Raw genomic sequence first — 20,909 nt, forward strand, 5'->3', positions numbered from 1 at the left:
ATGATAGTGAAACAAAGATTATCTGCTCCTAATTCTGTTTCTCTACAAGAGTAGAATTCACAGAAAAAAAATCTGAAGACTTGGCTCTTCCACAGCTGGTGTGAATCCAAAAGGTTTTCAAGGGGATGGGAGGTGGTGTTGTCTCTTTTCGGGCAGCTGCAGTTATGAAAATCTTCCCTGTTCTCAAAGCCTGCTCTCCTACAGCTTTGTATTCATACCTTGCTCTTCCTGAGATTGCCAAAGTCATGGAGCTGAACATGTTGTGACACCATCAAACATTTGAAGTGTCTGCTTTCTGCTTGAATCTTATTTTTAGAATCTTCCACAGCTTTTCAAAGCAGACAGACCCGAAGTTTGACATGAAGTAAAAAACCTAAAGAAGAAAATCTGAAGGGTTTGATGATCTTTAGAACATAAGCAAGCTTATGACATGTGTCTCATTTATAAAATTACTACTGCCTTGTTTCTTTTATAAGGCCACAGATATGGCTGCAAATGCCCATTTGCCACACAGAAACATAAAGTCTTCTACCTCAGAGTTGCCAGTTGCAGGATTAAAAGTGACAGATTTTCAACTGGTAACTTTGAACTTCAACTAAAGCTCTAGAAGAACAAAGATGCTAAAACATAGCAGCCCTGAAATACTACAGTTACTGTTTCTTAGGAACTTTGAGCGATCTGGTCACTGCTGACCTTGCCTTGAGAGGAGTTGGTCCAGACTACCTCCAGAGATCCCTTCCAATTCAAGCACTTCCGAGGAAAGTTTTCTTTTGCCAGTTGCTAGTGTTTTTCCCTAAGTGCAAAGGGGTTTCTGAACTCTGGAATACTTAACAGTATAAAACATCAAGCCACATTTATTTCTGGTTATAGCATAAATGTGTGTGAATCCAACACCAGAAACTACTTGATACAGTCCTTTTATAATTCCTGTAATGTAACTTTTTATGTAAGGTTTGACAAACCATTCTCTTTCACATCAGTTTACATGCATTAACTTCATTAATTCTGAAAAATCCCTTTTATTTCAATTCTGTTCACCAAAACTGTGGTATCTGAAATTAATTTCAATAAGTAGCGCTCTCAGAGGAGACCCCTGGATCACCATCACTGCATAATGTAACCCAGTTTATTTCCAGTAACTCCAGTCAACATAAGACAATGCACAGTAGTAGAGGATCTGGCTTATCACAGAATCATAGAATTGTTCAGGTTGGAAGGGATCTTAAAAGACCACCTGGTTCCAACCACCCCTGCCGTGGGCAGGGACACCTTCCACTAGACCAGGTTGCCCAAAGCCCCATCCAACCTGCTCTTGAACACTGCCAGGGACGAGGCAGCCACAGCTCCTCTGGGCATCCTGTGTCAGGGCCTCACCACTGTCACAGTACAGATTTTTCTCCTAATCTCTAAATCTAAATCTCCCCTCTGTCAGTTTAAAGCCATTACCCCTTGTCCTGCCACCACATGCCCCTGTCAAAAGTCCTCTCCAGATCTCTTGTAGCCCCCTTTAATTACTGAAAGGCTGTTACAAGGTCTCCCCAGAGCCTTCTCTTCTTCAGCTCAACTCTCTCAGCCTGTCTCCATAGCAGAGGTGCTCCAGCCCTCTGAGCATCTTTGTGGCCCTCCTCTGGACTCACTCCAACTGGTCCATGTCCCTCTTGCCTTTTGGGGGCCCCAGCGCTGAACGCAGCACTGCAGGTGGGGTCTCATGAGAGCATAGTAGAGGAGCAGAATCACCTCCCTCAACCTGCTGGTCACGCTCCTTTTGATGCAGTCCAGGACACAGCTGGTGTTCTGTGCTGCAAGGGCACACTGCTCAGAATGGGAAAGCGTTCCCCTAACTTACAGTCACTCCAGATCCAGTATCAGCTGCTCTGATCAAATGTGTTCCTTGTAAAAGACCAGAAAGAGAGCTCTGTAACGAAGTATTATGAAGAGCTATACATCTTGTCCATGCAGAGAATACAAAGATGGATGTTTTCCAAGAAAGTTCAAAAATGAGTAGTTAGATGGGGGTGAGATGACATAAGAGAATAAAATTGAGCATCTGCACCAGGTAATGAAGCAATGAACTGTGAATTAGGAGCAAAAAAGTCCCCCTTCATGCATGAAGAACTAGCCTCTGAATATTAAGCAACATCTACACAGAAATACTGTCCACTATCTACTAAATGGAGATTATTACAAATAAATTCAGCAAGAAACTTATTAAGACATTATGTCATGAGAACAGGACCAGAATTATAATAGCAAGGCAAACTGAAGAAAGAAAAAAGAAGAAAGGACTCCAGGTTCAATCAGAAAACCAGGTGAGAAGGTAACAAAGAAAGAAATGAGAAGAACTCGCTGCTGCTGTGCAATGCATGAATATTTGCATCTGCCAACAGGACATCAAAAAGCAAATTGGCAAAGAGTCATAGCTCACTGTTTGCTACTTATATTCTGGTAGCGTTATGTTTGTGCAATTTCTATCACTCACAGCCTCTTTTTGGGGGATGGGGATCAGAAAAGGAGATATTGGAATCTACTTCTGCTGTTGATGTTTGTGTTCACTGAGTTATCTGGTGCTTGAAGTATGCCTCATGTACCACCTTTTACTCAAGAATTGACATATTTATCCAAGACTGATTTTAACACACTAGTCGTAGTCAAATACGCACAATGGCTTTGGCAGATGTTTCCAGCCATGCATTTTATATCATTTATGCATTGGCATACAAAAGGCAACCTTTAATTGTGTCTGTGGATTGTAATCACAACCTTATCTAGGCACCTCATTGGAGCAGTAAAGACAAGATTACAGGTATGCAGCCTACTCCTAAGTCATTCTGAAGGCTTTTAAACTTGGTAACTGGTGGAGCTCCTTTAGTACCAAGATTAGACAAAGACATACTGCTTTAATCACTTTACCGTAGTTGTAGGTTTTTTAGTTTATTTTAAGCTGGTCAAATTTCACTTCAAAACCACAAAGTATCTTTGGTAAAATCTGAATAGATCATCCCACTTGCAAAAGTTTGGGTACGGATGAGAATTTCACTATGCCATTGCAGAAAGCATCTCTAGTTCTGTAGTGCAGATGCAGCCTTTAATGGTGATGTTTTTTTCCCCATAGACAGCAACTTTTAATACAAAGACCTAATACTGTGCTGAGGAAGGAGATCATCATCAGAATGAAGTTGGTTGAAGGCTTAGGAGTTACACCCAGAACTCCTGCAGTGCTACTGTTTGTTTGGAGAATACCAATAGCAAGAAATTGAACCAGAAGTTTCAAAGGAGAGGCACAGAGGACAAGGAGGATAAGGAATACAAGGCATGTACTAGTGTTAAGCAAGAAAGGAACGAGAGATAACAACAAGAAAAACATGGAAGTGCTAAAATATGAACCAATCTAAAGTCATATTCACAAACATTTTAAGGGTTGGAGGTATTCCTAACATTTCTCTCCCACCTCTGTGGCTGTGTATTTCCATATCAGCTTTACCCAAGTCTGAACCACTCCTAACATGACCTCTGACAAACACAGAATGACAAACATCCCAAGCCAAAAGGCAAAGCAAGGTCGGATGCAGAGAAAGGAATCAGTAGTAGGCAAATTAACCTGGAGCTAAGTATTGCAACAGGCTGTGTTATCACCAGGCAAAAAATGTTAATACATGACTATATTCAACTGAGAATGAACTGAAAGAGAAATGAATGACAATTTATAACATTTTACTATCCTTTTATCCTGTAGCACTTAAGTCTTCCTTTACACGGATAGCTTTCCATTCTGTTCAAAATAATGGAGGAAAGCAACTGCACATGGATTGCCCAATAAAGGTTCCTTCATTTTTCCAACAGGGGAGAGAACAAATTACAGAGAGATATGCTTTTACTTGCAATTTATGTTCCTGAAATTCACACTGCTCTGAATGGCCATTCATCACACTGTGTGACAGTCACATAGCAGTAGTGCTTTACATACGAGCTCAAGTTTTCTGTCGTTTGCCTAGCCATCTAAATGCCTGGAGTCTTACATGAGATTGTGCTCTTGGCAAAGCGTAACGGTTAGGCTGCATTCCTTTAGCTCTGGACAACACACACATAATTCATGAGAAAGAGGAAGGCAGCTATTTTCTCCCAGAAGCTTATCCTGCTCATTTTTTATGTCTCTCCAGAGCACATGGCCATAAGCAAAGACAACTGGTTTTCATACAGACCTTAAGGAAAGGAACTTAAGCTTGACCACCCTGTGCTGACAAAGAATGGGCTTAAGTAAATCACGGCATGCATTTGCACCACTGCAGCACAGCACCAACATACTCCATAGCATGTTTTATTCTGCAACTTCTCTGATACAACTAGGACAGAGAAAAGCAGCACTACAGCAGGTATAATTCACCCAGCCCAACACACAAAGCTAGACAGCACTGCCAGCCAACTATGGAGTGCAGGGAAGACTCATGTATCACTTTGGTATGGTTAGAAACTAAGAGGAAACAAAGGAAATTCTGTGGAACAAGTTAGGTGCCTGGATGATAAATGAAGTCTAAGCAATTGCCCTACACTCCCCTTAGAGGGATATACAAGCAACTCCAGAGAGCAATTAATCTCATCCTAAAATACGTGTTTGAGACAGGCATGATGAACAGCCTGTTGAAGGTACTATGTTTTCACCCTAACTATGAAGAGTGATTATCTGAGGCTTTGACATCAAGTTTTAAAATCTTTAAAGCCAGAAGGGATGAACCCCAGTCTCAGAGCAAAGGAAGGAAGCACACAGCAGACAGTTCAGCTCCCCTCCTTCCTCTGACCAGAGGCAGAACATCCCTCCCATTGACCCTGAAACAGGAAACGCAGTCCTAGCAGAATCAGCCTTCACTTCTGACACCAGCGACCCACTCACCCATACGTGTACACTTTGAAGAGGAGAGATGGCAAACACCTCCCACCGTTCCATGGAAAACTACCATCTCCAAACAGGGTGGCCAAGAGGAACACCCCATGGCTGAGGACGGATCCCATGCTCCCCCCACAAAGCATCAATCCAGCCTCAATAGTACTGTGCAAACCAACTTAAAAGACAGACATGGTTAGAATTAACAGCATGCTTTCACTGACCCCTTCAGCTAGGGCACCAGGGCTCAGAAACACTCACACACTGCCTCTTCATCCATGGCTGCTCTTCCCTGTACCAGCTCTATCCTCTGCTTTGTACCAGCTCACCCACTGGTGCATGACTTGGTAAGTCAGCTGAACCATGAGAGGTGAAAAGGTGTTTTTTGAGAAGTCTTCCCTGATTACAAGTTAGGCTAATTCATTCAAGGAAATTACACCCATTTCCCAGTTACCTTCAAATAACATCAATCCAGTCTGAAAATGCACTGGATCTGTTGGCGCTTAAAATTATATTCCCCACTTATTCCGTTCAGCCTACAGAATATTGTAACAAAGAAATCAGCAGCTCAAGCAGCCTGCTGCCTCAGGTTACAGAAGTTTGCTTGTGGATTATTCTCTCCCCCATTTTGAAAAGCACATAGATCATTAACATAAGTCACTGAAATTCCCTGTCTTTCAACAAGGACATTCTAATCATTTGTCAACAGAAATCACAGTTTACTGGCTATCTACGACTAATCTTCTGCTGAGAAAAATGCACCTGATGTGTTTCAGAATTACAGGGTAAAAAAATGCTTTTCTTCTTGTAATTTCAGGAGATCTAGCAGGGTTGCTGTGACAATAATGAATATTTAAATGCCTGATATTAATTGGAAATAGTCTGACAGTGACAGCCAAATAATTTCAAGCACAAGAAGAAAAAGTCTCAAACTGATGAGTAACTGACATTTGACCTCCTGTTCACTTCCTAAGCTGGAAAAAAATGCAATTCATATTGAAGTTGAAGCTGGCTAAGAAGGCATAAACCACTGTTTCATGCTTCTGCACTGCCTTACTGTCTAATGCTCTTATAAAATTGTTTTATTCACTGGTTATAATGGCATATTGAGGAGAAGGGTAAATACCTAGGACAAAGCAATTACGGTAACCCATAAATGTTACAGAAAATAATTTAAACATTTATAAAACCGTGGCTGAAATGTCAAATTTAACAGAGTAACACAATGCTTGTGCAAATTTATAACAAAGCATGTGCAATCTTTTTTATTAAGTACCAAGACGTCTTCATATTAAAGTTTTCCTGGCACTCTTACAAGGGCCTAAAGTTGGTGGGGAGTACACTTAATAGAAGGCATCTTCCCCACAAAGAGAATATAAGCCATCATTATATGGCTGCACACACAAACAAAACCAGCCAAACAAAAAAACCCACCCAGAATGTTAGCCTTAAGGAACTGTGCCCCATCAGGATTATGAAGTCCTCTCTGAAAATCTGGGATTCAAGGCATGGAAATTCCCTGCCAAAGTACTACATCTGAACTCCCGTGGAAGATAAAAATGCTGTAGACCAAGACCATTTGGTCTTTTTTCTCAGATAACCTAAAGAGAAGGAAGCCTTTCTCTTCTGAGAGAAAAGTAAATTGAAATGAAATGTTTACAACTGATGTTTACTAAGGATTATACCCTCACCCTGCTTTTTATTAAGAGACTTCTGTTGCTTAAGAAACCTGGTGTTAATCCCTCAAAGTGGATGACATTTTCCAACCCTGCATATTTCACAAGGCTTGAACACATTCAGAGGGAAAGAAAGTTGACATAAGACAAAACAGATGTTTAATGAACTTGAGTAGTCTGACAGGCAGGTTTTGGTCTTTCCAAAAGACTGCCACAAAAAAGGAAGCAACTATTTTCTTACAGACACAATAAAGAGGACTTTGGTTTGGTTTAATTAAAGAGACCAGATGCTAACTAGAAGAATCCTTACCCCCTGTGATTTACTTTGATCTCACCTTTGATGCTAATGAGAAAGAAACAACTCCGACTTTCTATTTAGTATCAGCAGTATCATTCCAGTCACATCAGTGTCATACACCCAAAGAGCAGAACATGATCAGTGACAAACAACATGTCAGTCAGGATTAAACCTGGTCTGAGTCACCAAATCATTCTACAGCAGTCTACCATGAGAATCAGTCTTCAGCATTACCTAGAAAGGAACACTGACTCTTTCTGCTTAGAAGTTTCAAAGCAGATTATTTCTAGCACTGAAACAACTATAAAAGTAAATATAATATAAATGGCCTAATCACTAAACATTAAATGGTTTTCCTTCCCAGAATGATCTGCAGTAGATGCAACCATCAGTTACTTTTACTGTTTCTTAAAAGCTGTTTTTCACTTAAACTATAGTTTGAATCTACAGAGGAAACTGTACTAGAACAAACATAAGAAAATCCCTAAGTTTTACTATGATTATATGGAATTGATCCATAGAAACACAGGTAGAAATAAAGCCAGAGCAAAATCAAGCAGAACTGTACATCTCCACCCTCTCTTGTATAGTACACAACTTCTATTTGGCCATGTTGGGTTTTGCAAGTCTTACGGTAGAGGTGTCTACCTTTCAAAATACCCAAGATCTATCTATATGATTATCATTATGTGTACAAGGGTGAAAAAAATGTTCTTCCTCCTTCACATTAGTCATTTTAGCTAAAGCTGTTGCCTTCTTACCTACCAGAATGGGACTGTATTTGCTCATTCTAGCACGTAGTCATAACTCAGCCAAACACTAGCTAAAACAGACTGCTGTATTTTGGATGTCTGCAGTCTTCAGTCAGCATATCTAACTAATTTTTCAGTAAATACAGCCAAACTGGAAATTAGAAACAAAAAGCAAGAGACAAAAATCTCTTCCACACTTGCACAGAACCTCTCCACAAAGCTAACACATCACCAAGGACTGCAAGTGTTGAATGATCATGACCCTTCAACTCATGGCCTTATTTTCAGGCGCTAATCACCTACAACTGCAGCTGAAGCCAGCTCTTGTCTGAGAGTTCACAATAAGACTCAAACTAAAGGTACAGTCATAAAAAGCTGAATAACTTAAAAGGGGGAAGCATATTCTTCACAATTTATCTCCGCATAGCAGAATAGACAAAAATGTGCTCAAAAAGATATTTGATGAATCTTATATTTTCCTTTTATGTTAAAGGCAGGAAATGAAAACTGAAAGTAATACAATCTTTTTTTTTTTAAGCAGCAGTTCCTACCTTTCCCCCACCTCCCCAAGCATCTGTATTTGCTTGAAAAGAATCACGCAACCAGCAAACTGGACATGCGTAAAAGACCCAGGATCATCTGTTCAAGCTTTCACTGGCTTTTTGGAATATAGGAATGTTTGGAAATTCCACAATGAAACAGCAAGCAACATATAAGAATTTTCATATGTACCCTTCCTTTTACAATACTGCATTTGCCAAAGGTGGAGGAATAGGCCCTGCATTGTGTTTCCCATTTTTCAAGTCTCCCGTACAAACTCTCTCCATACACTTTATGGATTCCTTTCCTGGCAAAAAAATACCATCTACAGGCCCACATGAAACCATGTGGATCTTTTTCTCTTTAGGCTTCTGAGAAGGTAATATGATGAGCCAAACACGGTGCAATTATACAGCATCAAAACACTAACACAAATAGAATTAATTTCCCTTTGAAGGACAAATGACACAAGAGCTACTTCACTTTTAAACAGCCCAAAAAGCAGCAGCACTGGGGAGGGAGCAAAAGTAGGTCATGCTTTTCTCCTGTTTTGTTACATACAGGCCAGACACAGAAATCCAGAGGATTTTGCTCTAATAAAAACTATTCATCTGCATATGATGGGAAAGAAAAAAAAGTAAAAAAAGTAAAACCCAACACACAAAACCCAACAAACAAAAAACCTAACACACATCCTCCCCAACCAAAACCACAACCAACTAACCCAAAAAACACCACATAGATAAGATCTTAACCCAGTTTTAGCTAAGGGAGACCCGGGCGCTGGTGAACCTGTAAGAGAAGAAATTGTAGGAGTACCAAGGAACGAGGACTAGACAGATGGTCAGTCCCAACTACTTCACTGCTTCCCCCATACTCAGGAAGAAGTAATACCTGTATCTGTTTTTATCTATTCTCAGAGATCATGAACAAATGATAAACTGGCATGACTTAAACTTCATGCTGTCCTGTAAGGCACCATAGAAGCAGCGATAAAACCACTCAAAGTTTGGCCCATTTGCTAACAGAGAAAAGATCATCCAGTAAAATTCCTGTAACTCCAGGAAACACAAACCCTGCTCAGTTTATACTTCTATCTCACTTTATACTTCTATTTGGGAAGGCGTTTTAATAACCATGGCACCTCAAGTCTTGGAAAGAGTAGTTCAGACCTTCAACCACACAAAACACCTTTAACTCTCCATTGGAAAGCAAGCTCACAGATGTGCTTAGGCATGTAAGTTTAACATCCTCTGCCCACAGCACACTTGCTGCTCCCAAAATATTTTGTTGAAATGGTGTCATTTTCTTTTTCTGTGTATATTGCACCCATCTGGCTAAAATGAGCAAGCTTATATATGGGAACATGGGTTTTCCAACATGAATAAACATCTCAATTTCAATGTATTAAAAGTTTTTCAGTTTTGTGAGATGGGACTATAAAAAAATAACAAACAAGAACCTTTTAGAGCAGACTGACAATTATGTGTATTGCTCCATTTGACTATGCATACTTTAAAGATAAAAGGTTTTAGGAAGCTACACTAAGAGACTTATAATCTAAGCATCCTGCAAGTTTCACCACAAGTTCTGACTTTTAAATCAACTAGGTATTCCTTGAATAGAGGTAGTTAAAAAAAAAGCCTCAGAAAATAATCATATCTCAGTGATGTTAAGAGAGAGTTATTTAAACCCAAGTCTTCCAGGTGTTCCTGAAGTTGGAAAACAAAAACTAATGTTGATCTCTTCTAACACTGAAGAGCAAAATAATACTGTTTTCTCAAACTCCCAGAAGCAAAGCTGGAGTTATACGGATGCACTGCTTCTGCACATTACTTATGCTTGCTTCTAAACAATTTAATGACAGGCACCTGATCTCAAAGTGGTTCCTACTAAGTGTTTGTTAAATAGAATTATTAATTCTTATAAATTGTATGTCATTTCCAAAGTATGGTGAAGTAGCAGCTGGGGAGAGGAAAAAAAACTTGTATCTGGGATAATAAGGATATTTGTACCATGTAAGATAAGCAGCACAACTTCCATTAGCATATGATAATTTAAACTAGAACTACACTTTTCAACAGAGATGATTACCTAAAGACTGCTAATTTTAGTCTGTTTGCTGTGGATATCTGATATTCTGAAGGGCATAAAAGCATAATAAGTTGCTACATACATTAGCATTTAACTTGATGACTTCGGTGCACACCTACCTGCCAGTCCAGAGGACTTTCTATTATAACAAAATCTGAGATTGAACACACAGTTGTAATTGTGTCACAAACAGCAGGAGAGAGCAGTCCAAAAAGCATGTGCATGTACATAGAAAAAACAGACAAGCAAAACCTTATAAACAGGTAAATTTGTTTTCTTTTTTTAAATGAGGATTTTCCTAATCAGAATTCCTTCATCTCTAATATAGGAATAACATTTCCAGTGACGACCATAAGTGTTTTCACAGATCACTATATGTGTAAGATCCATGTACCTCACTGGTAACCCTCCACTTCACAGAAGGGAAAGCTGACCCAAAGAAGGCATGGGAGTTACCATAGCTACATAAAATTCAAGTTACAAAGGATGAAATTTGAACTCAGGTTTCCAGTTTCCTATTCCCTGAACCCTGCGGACTTTGAAAAATACACATTCCAGTACGTTTTCATAACAGCAGCAATGCGCAGCAACCTTACACGTTAATTACTTAAGCATGACATGTTAAAATCATCAGTGGTTACTAACAGCCAGATAATGTAAAACAGAATCGGTCTTTGTATCAAAACTAACCCAAACTGAGGTGTCCCTGCCCATGGCAGTGGGGTTGGAACTAGATGATCTTAAGGTCCTTTCCAACACTAACGTTTCTATGATTCTATGATTCTGATCACACTCATAAAAGCAGTAGTAACTCTGTTTCCTTAGCAAGTACAAACCTAAATTAAATTGAGAGTGGTATAGAAAAATTTTAGATGAGATTGCTTTGATTTTAGCTTGCACTCAATGTGTGTGAGAGCACTTGGTACCTGCGAGAGTGGTACAAATTAGTGAAGTTTCAAGTTTGATTTCAAGTTACTGTCCTAAGGACTTGCCAGAGGAAAAGAAAAAATTCTGTACAGATCTGTGATTTACTGGATCAAGAGCAAACACCATCCAGGAAATATATCAACTGTTCAGAAAGCAGAGGAAACCACTGGTGTAATACTGGAACTAAAAACAAAACACCAAGAAATCACACCTCTTCTGAAGCTGTTCAAACAAACGGAATAAATAATTGCAATTTACAGTTCACTGTTTAATGTTATTCTATTGCACCATCATCAATTTAACGCTGATATAACAGCCATTTTCTCCACAACATGAATTCAACAGCCAAGGGATCACAGTTGAAATAAGACATGAACTGGTTTGAAAACGTGTGCTTTTAGAAAAGCCTGAATAATCTTTGACCACCCCAACCTCCATGTCCTTACCGGAATGTCAAAAGTTTCTTGTGTGTCATCCAGCATCTGAATTTTGATGGAGACAAGTTTTCCTGGAGGTGTCATAGGTGGTTTCTGTCCATGCTCCAAGGTACTGATCCCAGCATTTTCCTGAGCTCCTAACCGGGATCCTGCTGTTGGTTTCTGCTCGGTTTCACCCATGTTTAGAAAAACACGTTTCTTATATCTGATAAAAGAATAAGGATAAAGAAGACCATATAGATAAGGGGCTTTGCACATAAGCATTATGGTATATATACTTACAGCTAATAAACCACGTGATCATTAACATGAAGTAATAACCATTGTGATTTTGTTCTTTTCAATGTCTCATAAGAAGGCAAGAAAATCAGGCAGCCTCTGTACTTAAGAAAAAAATAAAACCCACAAGCTCATCACCTGCTGGTGGTAAGGCTGACAGACTGAGTATAGTACTGCACCATCGGAAAATACTCCTTTTCTCCTGGAAAAGGAAATGAGACCACACTGGAAACAGAGCATGACAGAACCCAGGTTTCAATGAATTATGCTAATTGTTATGTATTTATGAATGAGGAAGGAGAGGAAAGCAGTTGGCACAACTCATCACTTGCCAGCCACCACTCCCTCCTGGCTATAATCAGCATTTTTTTTCATTAGTCCTCCCAGCCTTCTCTGGCCCTTAGCAGCTGCCACCTTGCCTAAGGGTCTGCAATGCATGAAAGCAAAAGGGATACAAGATGACCCCAGTAATATGGCCCAAACATTTTGTGTATTCTGGGGACCAGTATTACTCTAAAACCCAAAACATAGCTTGATCCCACTGACAGACCAAGGACTATGAGGATGTGCTACTGCGAAGGCCAAAAACTATCCAGAGCAAAAACACAGATTGGGAAAGGCACAGGAAATCCTATTTCCCACAGAGCCCTGTAAGTGGGAGGGTAACACCAAGGAACAAACCTTCCTTGCTGTGCTAGGGGAAGGCTACACCTGCACCAGCTCTCTGAGTGTGGATAAGCTCTCTCAGCTTCATATCCATGGAAAGCAACCTCAGAAACCAGCACACTAATTTTGCTCCCATGCAACTTTTGTACCACGTTATACAGGACATTTCATAGAATTATAGAATCGTTAGGGTTGGAAAGGACCTTAAGATCATCAAGTTCCAACCCTGCTGCCATGGGCAGGGACACCTCACACTAAATCGTATCACCCAAGGCCTCGTCCAACCTGGTCTTGAACACTGCTGGGGATGGAGCATTCACAACCTCCCTGGGCAACCTATTCCAGTGCCTCACCACCCTAACATGAAAAAACTTCCTTCTTATATCCAATCTAAACTTCCCCTGTTTAAGTTTTAACCCCTTACCCCTTGTCCCGTCCCTAATGAAAAGTCCCTCTCCAGCATCCCTATAGGCCCCCTTCAGACCCTGGAAGGCTGCTCTGAGGTCTCCACGCAGCCTTCTCTTCTCCAGGCTGAACAGCCCCAACTTTCTCAGCCTGTCTTCATACAGGAGGTGCTCCAGTCCCCTGATCATCCTCGTGGCCCTTCTCTGGACTTGTTCCAACAGTTCCATGTCCTGTTTATGTTGAGGACACCAGAACTGCACACAATACTCCAATTTCTACTAAATTCTATCCTAAAACAGGAGCAGAGCTACAATGGTGGTTCAGTGTGATTTTTCATTAACTGGCACAAGTTTGAACCTCCTTTTTTAATTCAAGGACTATTAGTTTTACTTGTCAAACATTACACATCATACCAGAATTTTATTTCACTTCATCCCCCTGCCTTTTGACACTCTGGCTGGGTTTCTGATGAAACCCACTGCTACTGCCTGTTTATCTTTCTTGGTAATTGCATTTTCATTCTGCATGACTTTTATATGCTGATCAATGACCATTAAAAAAATGAAAACAAACATGTAGCATACAGAAAGAATGGAAATTTAGCCTTCCAGGTGAACAGAGGCACAAGAAAGAGTACTGCCAATCACTGACTGGCCTTAACTCTGAGGTTACCACTATTGAGAAGCCTATGGGAAAAAAAGGAAGCACAAGGTAGCCTATGTATTAGTGAATCCATCACCAGTTCTACAGTATACTATAAAGAACAGTGCCAGGTGATAAGACACCAGTCCCCTCCTCAAGGACAGAACAAAAACAGTCCTGTCTTCAGCAGGATATACTGTTTAGTACACATCATTCTTCCATGTCCTGACTAATGTGTTCCCACAGCTTTTTTACATATCAAGAAGCTTGGAGTAAAAAAATTTACAACACCACTTTGACTAAAAGAAGTGTTAGCTGAGAAGGAAGGGAATGAAAAATTAGGGATCACACACTTCTACATATCAGCTCAACAGGTACAGTAAGTGCCAACAAGAAAGCTACAGCTGGAGCTAGGAACTCCAGAAGAAGACACCAAGCTCAATATAACAAGACTCCAGGCCTATTTACAAATAAATCTGATTTTCCTGCATGTGAAGTACACAGGAGCATTTAAAAAGGTAACACAGGCACCCAGGCTGGAAGTGCCATTACACACAAAGATACTGATCAATATTCCTGTTAAGTCCAAAGCTGTTTTAAGAGCTCTTCTGAAGTCACCACATCCCACAGACAGCATCAGCACAGCAGAAAGGACCTCTACCATTCCTATGTTACTACAGCAGATTTTGGCTAGGTACAGACTTTTAAAGAAGACGAACAGGAAATCTGTTCTTTCCATTAAATCCTAAACATAGGAATCAATCCAATCATTTCAAGGATACCATTAAATAATAACACAAGGAAATATTACAGAGCTTGAACCTTTCGATAAACGTTCTTCTGACTGGATGATGTAGTGGCCCACACACACATTTGGATAGGCCTATAAACTTAGTGAAGCAAGGCAAAAAGACAAATTTTGGAGCAAAAAACATCATGGAGGAAAGGTACAAGCCAAACCACTCCATATATACAGCTGAGAGGTTTTTTATTAACAGTTAGTAACATTGAAACTCTTGTAATTATATTATTTAATACACACATGCTTCCATTTGGAAGCAAAGATCTGAGAAGTACTGGACTCCCTCATCACATGCATCTGCTACTTAGAAAACTAAAAGCAGACCTTTCCTTTTTTAATCTGTATGTATAAACATCAGCATGCTGCATTGGACATGATTTAAGTTGTTTTTTTTTCTCTGTATGACGCTAGCTTCACTGTGGTGCTGTCATAACATCAGCACAAAAGCTTTATTATGCCTGTATGTAAGAGGCCTTAAAAATTATTACAATTGCCCCCTCTAAAATAATGCAGGGCATCGGTCAAGCTGCATACCTTTCTCCAAATCACTCTGAATCTAGAAGACAGTGAACTAAGGTCACAGAATGCAACAGAAGAGTATTAAGCAAATATTGAGCAAACTTGGGGAGATGAGGATACCTAACATCTGTCACATGAGAAGAAGGATCAAGTTTGGAAGAAGATGGAGAATTTTAAAGAGCCTCTAGTAGAAAGACAAAGTTGATTAACTAGGGAGGGTATTATCACGGAATCACAGAATGGTTTGGGTTGTACAGTACCTTAAAGCCATCTGGTTCCAACCCCCCTGCCATGGGCAGGGACACCTTCCACTAGACCAGGTTGCTCAAAGCCCCATCCAACCTGGCCTTGAACAGTGTCAGGGATGGGGCAGCCACAGTTTCTCTGGGCAACCTGTGCCAGTGCCTCACCACCCTCATAATAAAGAGCTTCTTTATAATATCTAATTTAAATCTACTCTCTTATTAACAGAGAAGAAACAGCAGTGGCCACCAGACCCTAACACATGCAGCCCTAAGCAAAACGTAAGTGAAAGTAGACAACCCGTACAGGATCAATAGGAGCAGCAAATAAAAAGGACTCATCTGAACACTGAAAATTATGAGTTTCTGCCTGTTCTTTTTGACAGCTGGTAAAATGCAAGCCAAGATCACATCTATCATTTCTGCTGCAGATTTGCCCTTCTCAGTACTGCTGTAGCATCTGCAAAGATGCAGAGACACCATCTGCAGAGAGCTAACCTGCATTCTGACCTGTGTGAGGAGTTACCTGAGACAGCAGAGCTGCCAGTGGAAGAGCCTTGGCACTTTCTGCTCCTACCCAGCTCCCACCCATGCAGTCCTGCCTGATGCTGTGCATTGACACTGTGCATTGCCACTCAGCCTCCTTCAATGCACTGTTCTAACCCAAAAGAAAATGGTTCAGTGTTTTGTTCTCTGCTGGATAAGCAAATTAGATTGGCCTCAGCAGGCTGGCAAACCCAAGGCCAGGGTAAGCTCAGCCCAGCCAGCTGCTGGCAGGCCACTAGACTGGCTCAAGCCGTCTCACCTAACTGGCACGCAAATCTACAACTGCTATTAGTTAGATTAGTAAACCTGTTCTTGTCCTAATCACATGTTAATAATCCTTTTACAGAGATACTAAATGCTTAGATGACAATTTTAAGTTCCACAGATACTGGCCATGATGTAGTTCAGCATAGAGCTGTTTTAGCCTTCCATGTTCAAAACAGGCAAATTTTATAGCATTGGAAAGGTTCAGGCCAATTACAATTTCCACGTATTTTTCTCTGGCAGGATGAAGAAAACAAACTGACTTAGTGTAAAGTGAACTAGGAGTTTAAACAGCGCTTTGGGAGGGAAGGGGGGAATGTGAAAAAGGGATTACAAAAATTACAAAGTACTGAGGAAAAGAGAAGCAATAATACACTGTTAGAAATGTGAGCACAGCTCATGTTGGAATAGATACTAATCCTATTTGTTAACTGCTCTGCTCCCCTAGATCAGGCCATGAGGTCTGGACATTTGATGCAAGAGGTTCCTAGAGACTCCTGTTACAAGGGAAGAACAGTACCAGGTATTTAGGCTTTTTCCACTTCTTTTGCTTTGCTTAAACACATTTTCACAGCATGAAACAGAAGGCATCACACTGTTCACTATATGCCTTTCAAAGGTGGGGAAGCCTCAGGCACAGTGGGATGACGTGACTGGCCTGTAAAGTCACTGAGCAGAGCAGCTACAGAGCTAAAGCTACAACCAGGGCCTCCCAGTTGCCGGCCCATGGTGTCCCAGATCATATGGAATGAAACGTTTGAAAGAGATTACAAAGTAACCAATATAACACCAGATGAGATGCCTCAAACTGACTCAATGGCTTACAAACGATCTTTAAAGTCTAGGAAGGCACCAGAGGACTACAAAGGAACAAATTCAGTCCAGATATTCAGAAGGATAATGAACATAAAGCAGCAAGGAGAAAGAAGGGCAATCCAGACAAACTTTTTGCACATGCTTTTAACTCTCAGCTTCTTGTAAAACTTTTGGAGAGCCTCAGCTGTGGAGAGGACTACAGTGAATACTGTAGCTAACACTCCTGTCAAGTACGCATCTTCAATTTCAAGCACTTTCAGTTTTGCAGGAAAACATACTACTTGACAAACTGGAGTTAGCTTTTGGAATCACAGTAATCAAGTTATAAGGAAGACAAGGTAATACGCACAGGTCACATGCGGAGGGCAAGAGGAACGTGAATTTCAGACTGAAACTAAATTCAGTCTGGAATGATGGGGAACAGACCAAGCACCAAAGCAGGTCAGGCTTTTGTACTTTGTGAAGAATTATCCCGGTTAATTTCCACAAGTCCACGGCAGAGGTGTACAAAGCAAGTGCGGTGAAAACTTTCAAGTCAACTACTATCTGGTGAGTCTTTGGCAGTTTCTCATGGGAGAATATTAAAGATTTGTCAGAAAATCTTCTTTTGATTTTCTTAAGGAACTACCAAAACCCACAAACAGCTGCCTCACTAACACAAAGTTTATGCAGGGAGTTTGGAACTAGATGATCTTTAAGGTCCCTTTCAACCCAAACCATCACATGATTCTGTGCTTCATGTTACTCCACACAGAACCTCATACACCCTTGACATTACCCAAAGGTCCTCACAAAGAAAATAATACATTAGAAATCTGACATAAACCCAGAAGTTTTTCATTAGGCTAATGGACCTGCATTTTTGTGAAGCAAAGAAATTTGACACCAAAAGCTCTTAACAGAAAAATAGCTCAAGCTTGAAGGGCAGTAGTAAAGACACAGGTGCTGAGTGTCTGCTTCTCTGCTCACACTCAGCAGGCTAAACTCGGTTGCTCAGCCTCTAATGAACATGTTGCAGCTGAAGGTGGTCGATGGATTTGTGTTCAGATTCCTGTCTGCCCTTTCTGCTCACATATGCAATATTCACATAGAGAAGGACGCATTATAAAAAGCCAGTTCTTCTGTACCATTGGGCTGTCTTCTGGAATTAGAAAAAAAAAAAAAATTACCATTATAAATTATGGCTGCTTCATGAAGTCAAAATTAGGGAGGGTATAGTTGAGGTATGGTCAAGAAGACCAGCATTAGCGGTTCATGTCTGGTCCCTTGTACAGTCAGTGGAGAACAGGATGAAGGGGGAGCTCCTTAACTGGGCTTAATTTCTAAACACACACTTATTTTCCCTGTCTCTAAAGACACAAAAATTAACCTCTTCAAACCTGCCTTCCCAAAAAACCACCATGGCTGACTAACTGTTGCAAGTCTCAGAACTGGATACCTTAGAATTCTGCAGACTTCCTAAAATTTGCAGCAATAAGAAATGCCCTCAATGAAGGCATCCATATATGGATGCGGATAATTCATTCTCTCATGAAAATAAAGATAGCCCATGAAGTTGCCCATCTTATTCAGACTCTGAAAATACCTAAATCACACAGTCTTACCCTTTAACTCGCTATGGTCATACAGATGGACAGACTAAGTACTCAGAGCTGTTAAAACCAAAACAGCTAGAACATGAAACCAATGTAAAATTTAGGGACCTAAGCAATAAGTAACACAAAGCTTTAGAAACTCAAACTATTCAGTATGCTGATAATACAGCCTGAAATCTAGGATAATGAACACTTATGTATGTACAGACCAAAAAAACCTCTTGCAAGCCTATCAGTACAGCATTCAGAGGGCCTGCATTCATAACTGCTTCTACCTTTAGGGCCATTCACTACCAACTGGAGCTCATTTATCTTCATTGCATTCAGGTCCTCAAGCTGTCTGCAATTCTGTGGCACTAGCAGCTGTCCCAGATTCCAAGTCCTCTGCCAGATGTCAGCAAAGAGCAGTCCCATCCCACACAAATTTGATGTACGCTATCTTTCTTCCTCAAACACATACCTGTCAGTAGATCTATCAGCAAGTGCAGTAATGGATTTTTGCATGCTTTTGCAATTGCCTCTGTGAAAATCTTCATCCTTTAAGCATAAGTACAGATTGTTCTGTGAATCAAACCAGTCTAAAAATATTTCTTTTTAACCCACAAAATTAAAATTATTTTCAATGACTGTCAGTGGTATTAAACAAGACCGTAAACATACTCATTCACTGTGTGTTATGTTTTCTGGACAACCTTGCATTAGAAACTTATTGCAGGTAAGGAACATTTCTTTTTCTTCCTTGCATCTTACACAAGCAAGCCAAGCTATCACATACATGTAAGTGAGCAATTAAATGAAGCCTTCGTGTGCTTACCCTCTCAAAGGAACCCCTCAGAGTCCTCTTCATACAAGTTACTCTTGGCACTGGCTGTGACCAATTCCCAATCTCTAGGGACTTGTCTTCACTTGTACGCTTGCACCATGATCAACGCTACTTACAGGAATACCCTCTTCAAACCAACACAGCCAATTTTAAAGTTTCTTCTTCAAGTTTTAAGTCAGCCAGCTTGAAGGTACTGTACAAACAGGTAATTCTGGCTATTCCTGGAAGGAAAATTAGTGTCTCATCTGCTAAGCCAAAGGGACGATTAGTTCCAATTACTCTATTAGTGACTCCCCCCTAAGAACTTTGTTTTCCCTTCAGACTCCCTTGCAGTGTGAGCAAAATAGGGAGCTCTTGGAGCCATGAATCCCTTAATAGTCCAGAGGGAGATATTTCTATACAAACGCTTTGCTGTTAGACACTTAAAAGTTGAATTAAATATTGCCCAGTTGATTTGCATTTATTGTATCACCATTTAACTACTGGGTATTTGTTTATAACTCACTTGCACATGAAATTTAACACAGTGTTTTGATTTGAAAATACTTTCCTGCCACTTTCACAATTGAACAGACTATATATTTTCTACAAAATTTCTGCTTTACCTTGGGGCAGAAGGTGGATATTTCTTCTTTTCTGTGAAACTCACAACCTGCTGAGATGTTTCTCAACCTGTTGTCAAACTGCCTGCATAAGAAATGATGCTTAGGAAGAAGTTGTAAGCTACTAGTATCACATTCTTATATTCGATTTCATTGCCACCGCTTCCATTTTGCATAACCTGTTTTTGCCAATTCTGTCACAAAGACCTTTGAAAAAGTAAAACTCAACATGGTCGCACAAGTGAAAAAAAAATTGCATTTAAAAGAAAAAAATCCACAGGGAAAAATCAATCAGTAGTGAGTGCACGAAATACATGAAGTCATCCAGCTTCCTCTACTGAGTCACCAGTCCTTTACTGATGATATAATGTGTTGTAGAAGTGACAAAGTACATGTTATAATTTTACAAAGACCTAAAGCATTTCAAAGTTGAGATACAAAAGCATAGCCCAATGGGGCACAAAGCTATTTCACATTATGGACAGCAAGACTGTGGAAGCTTTACAGCCACATGGCAAATGCTAGGAACATATAAGGAGAGTTTAGAAAAACCTCTCACTTGCATTTCCAGCCAGCACAGAGTTTCTCGATCAAACAGGTCATCACCTGAGCCCACAGTTTGTCATTGGAAAACACAAGCAAGTGGGTAAGAACTTAAAGCGGTTTAGTGGTTCAATAGCAGTACAAATCACTGAAGTACAATCCTGAAGCCATTAAAAGCACTTTCCAAAACCCTTTCATGCCATCCCTCTGCATAAATAAAGCTGTTGCACCAGCTGGAGTGCTCTGGGCTCATTCACCCATACAACACCTCATGTGAAAGCCAAGCGGAATGTGCTTATAGTAGAAGAAAGTAATCTGATTTACTTCCAGATTTAACAGAATTCTGAATGGGATCCAGCAACTCATACCCAAGCCTCAAGCATAGCACAGACATTTTCCATGAAATAAAAACATGTCAAAAGAATAAATAACACATTACATTAATACTACTGTTCAGCAGTTGGGGGAAAATCTGACACAGTCCTGCTTTTGGAAAATAAAACAGCTCAGGAGAAACACTATTTCTCTGAACCAAGTATGAGCATATAGGAGAGGTATTCATACT

The 20,909-nt window shown here is 40.3% G+C and overlaps 1 protein-coding gene across 6 annotated transcripts in view; it reads right to left on the reverse strand.

Annotated features, from left to right (window-relative positions):
• FARP1 (FERM, ARH/RhoGEF and pleckstrin domain protein 1) overlaps positions 1-20,909 on the reverse strand; it is a 217,527-nt gene that overhangs the window by 163,548 nt on the left and 33,070 nt on the right. For 5 of the 6 annotated variants that reach the window (XM_061476300.1, XM_061476299.1, XM_061476298.1 and 2 more), the window contains exon 2: positions 11,610-11,805. In XM_061476300.1, the coding sequence (XP_061332284.1) occupies positions 11,610-11,780 (171 nt within the window). In that variant the 5' untranslated portion in view covers positions 11,781-11,805. Of the gene's footprint in view, positions 1-11,609; positions 11,806-17,950; positions 17,967-20,909 lie in introns of those variants that run through there. The other variant, XM_061476297.1, reaches the window with a different exon arrangement.

The sequence above is a fragment of the Pezoporus flaviventris genome, unplaced genomic scaffold (assembly GCF_033815535.1).
Source record: "Pezoporus flaviventris isolate CSIRO_AGI_PZ_B2104156 unplaced genomic scaffold, CSIRO_AGI_Pfla_v1 ptg000095l, whole genome shotgun sequence".
Taxonomy (NCBI): Eukaryota; Metazoa; Chordata; class Aves; order Psittaciformes; family Psittacidae; genus Pezoporus; species Pezoporus flaviventris.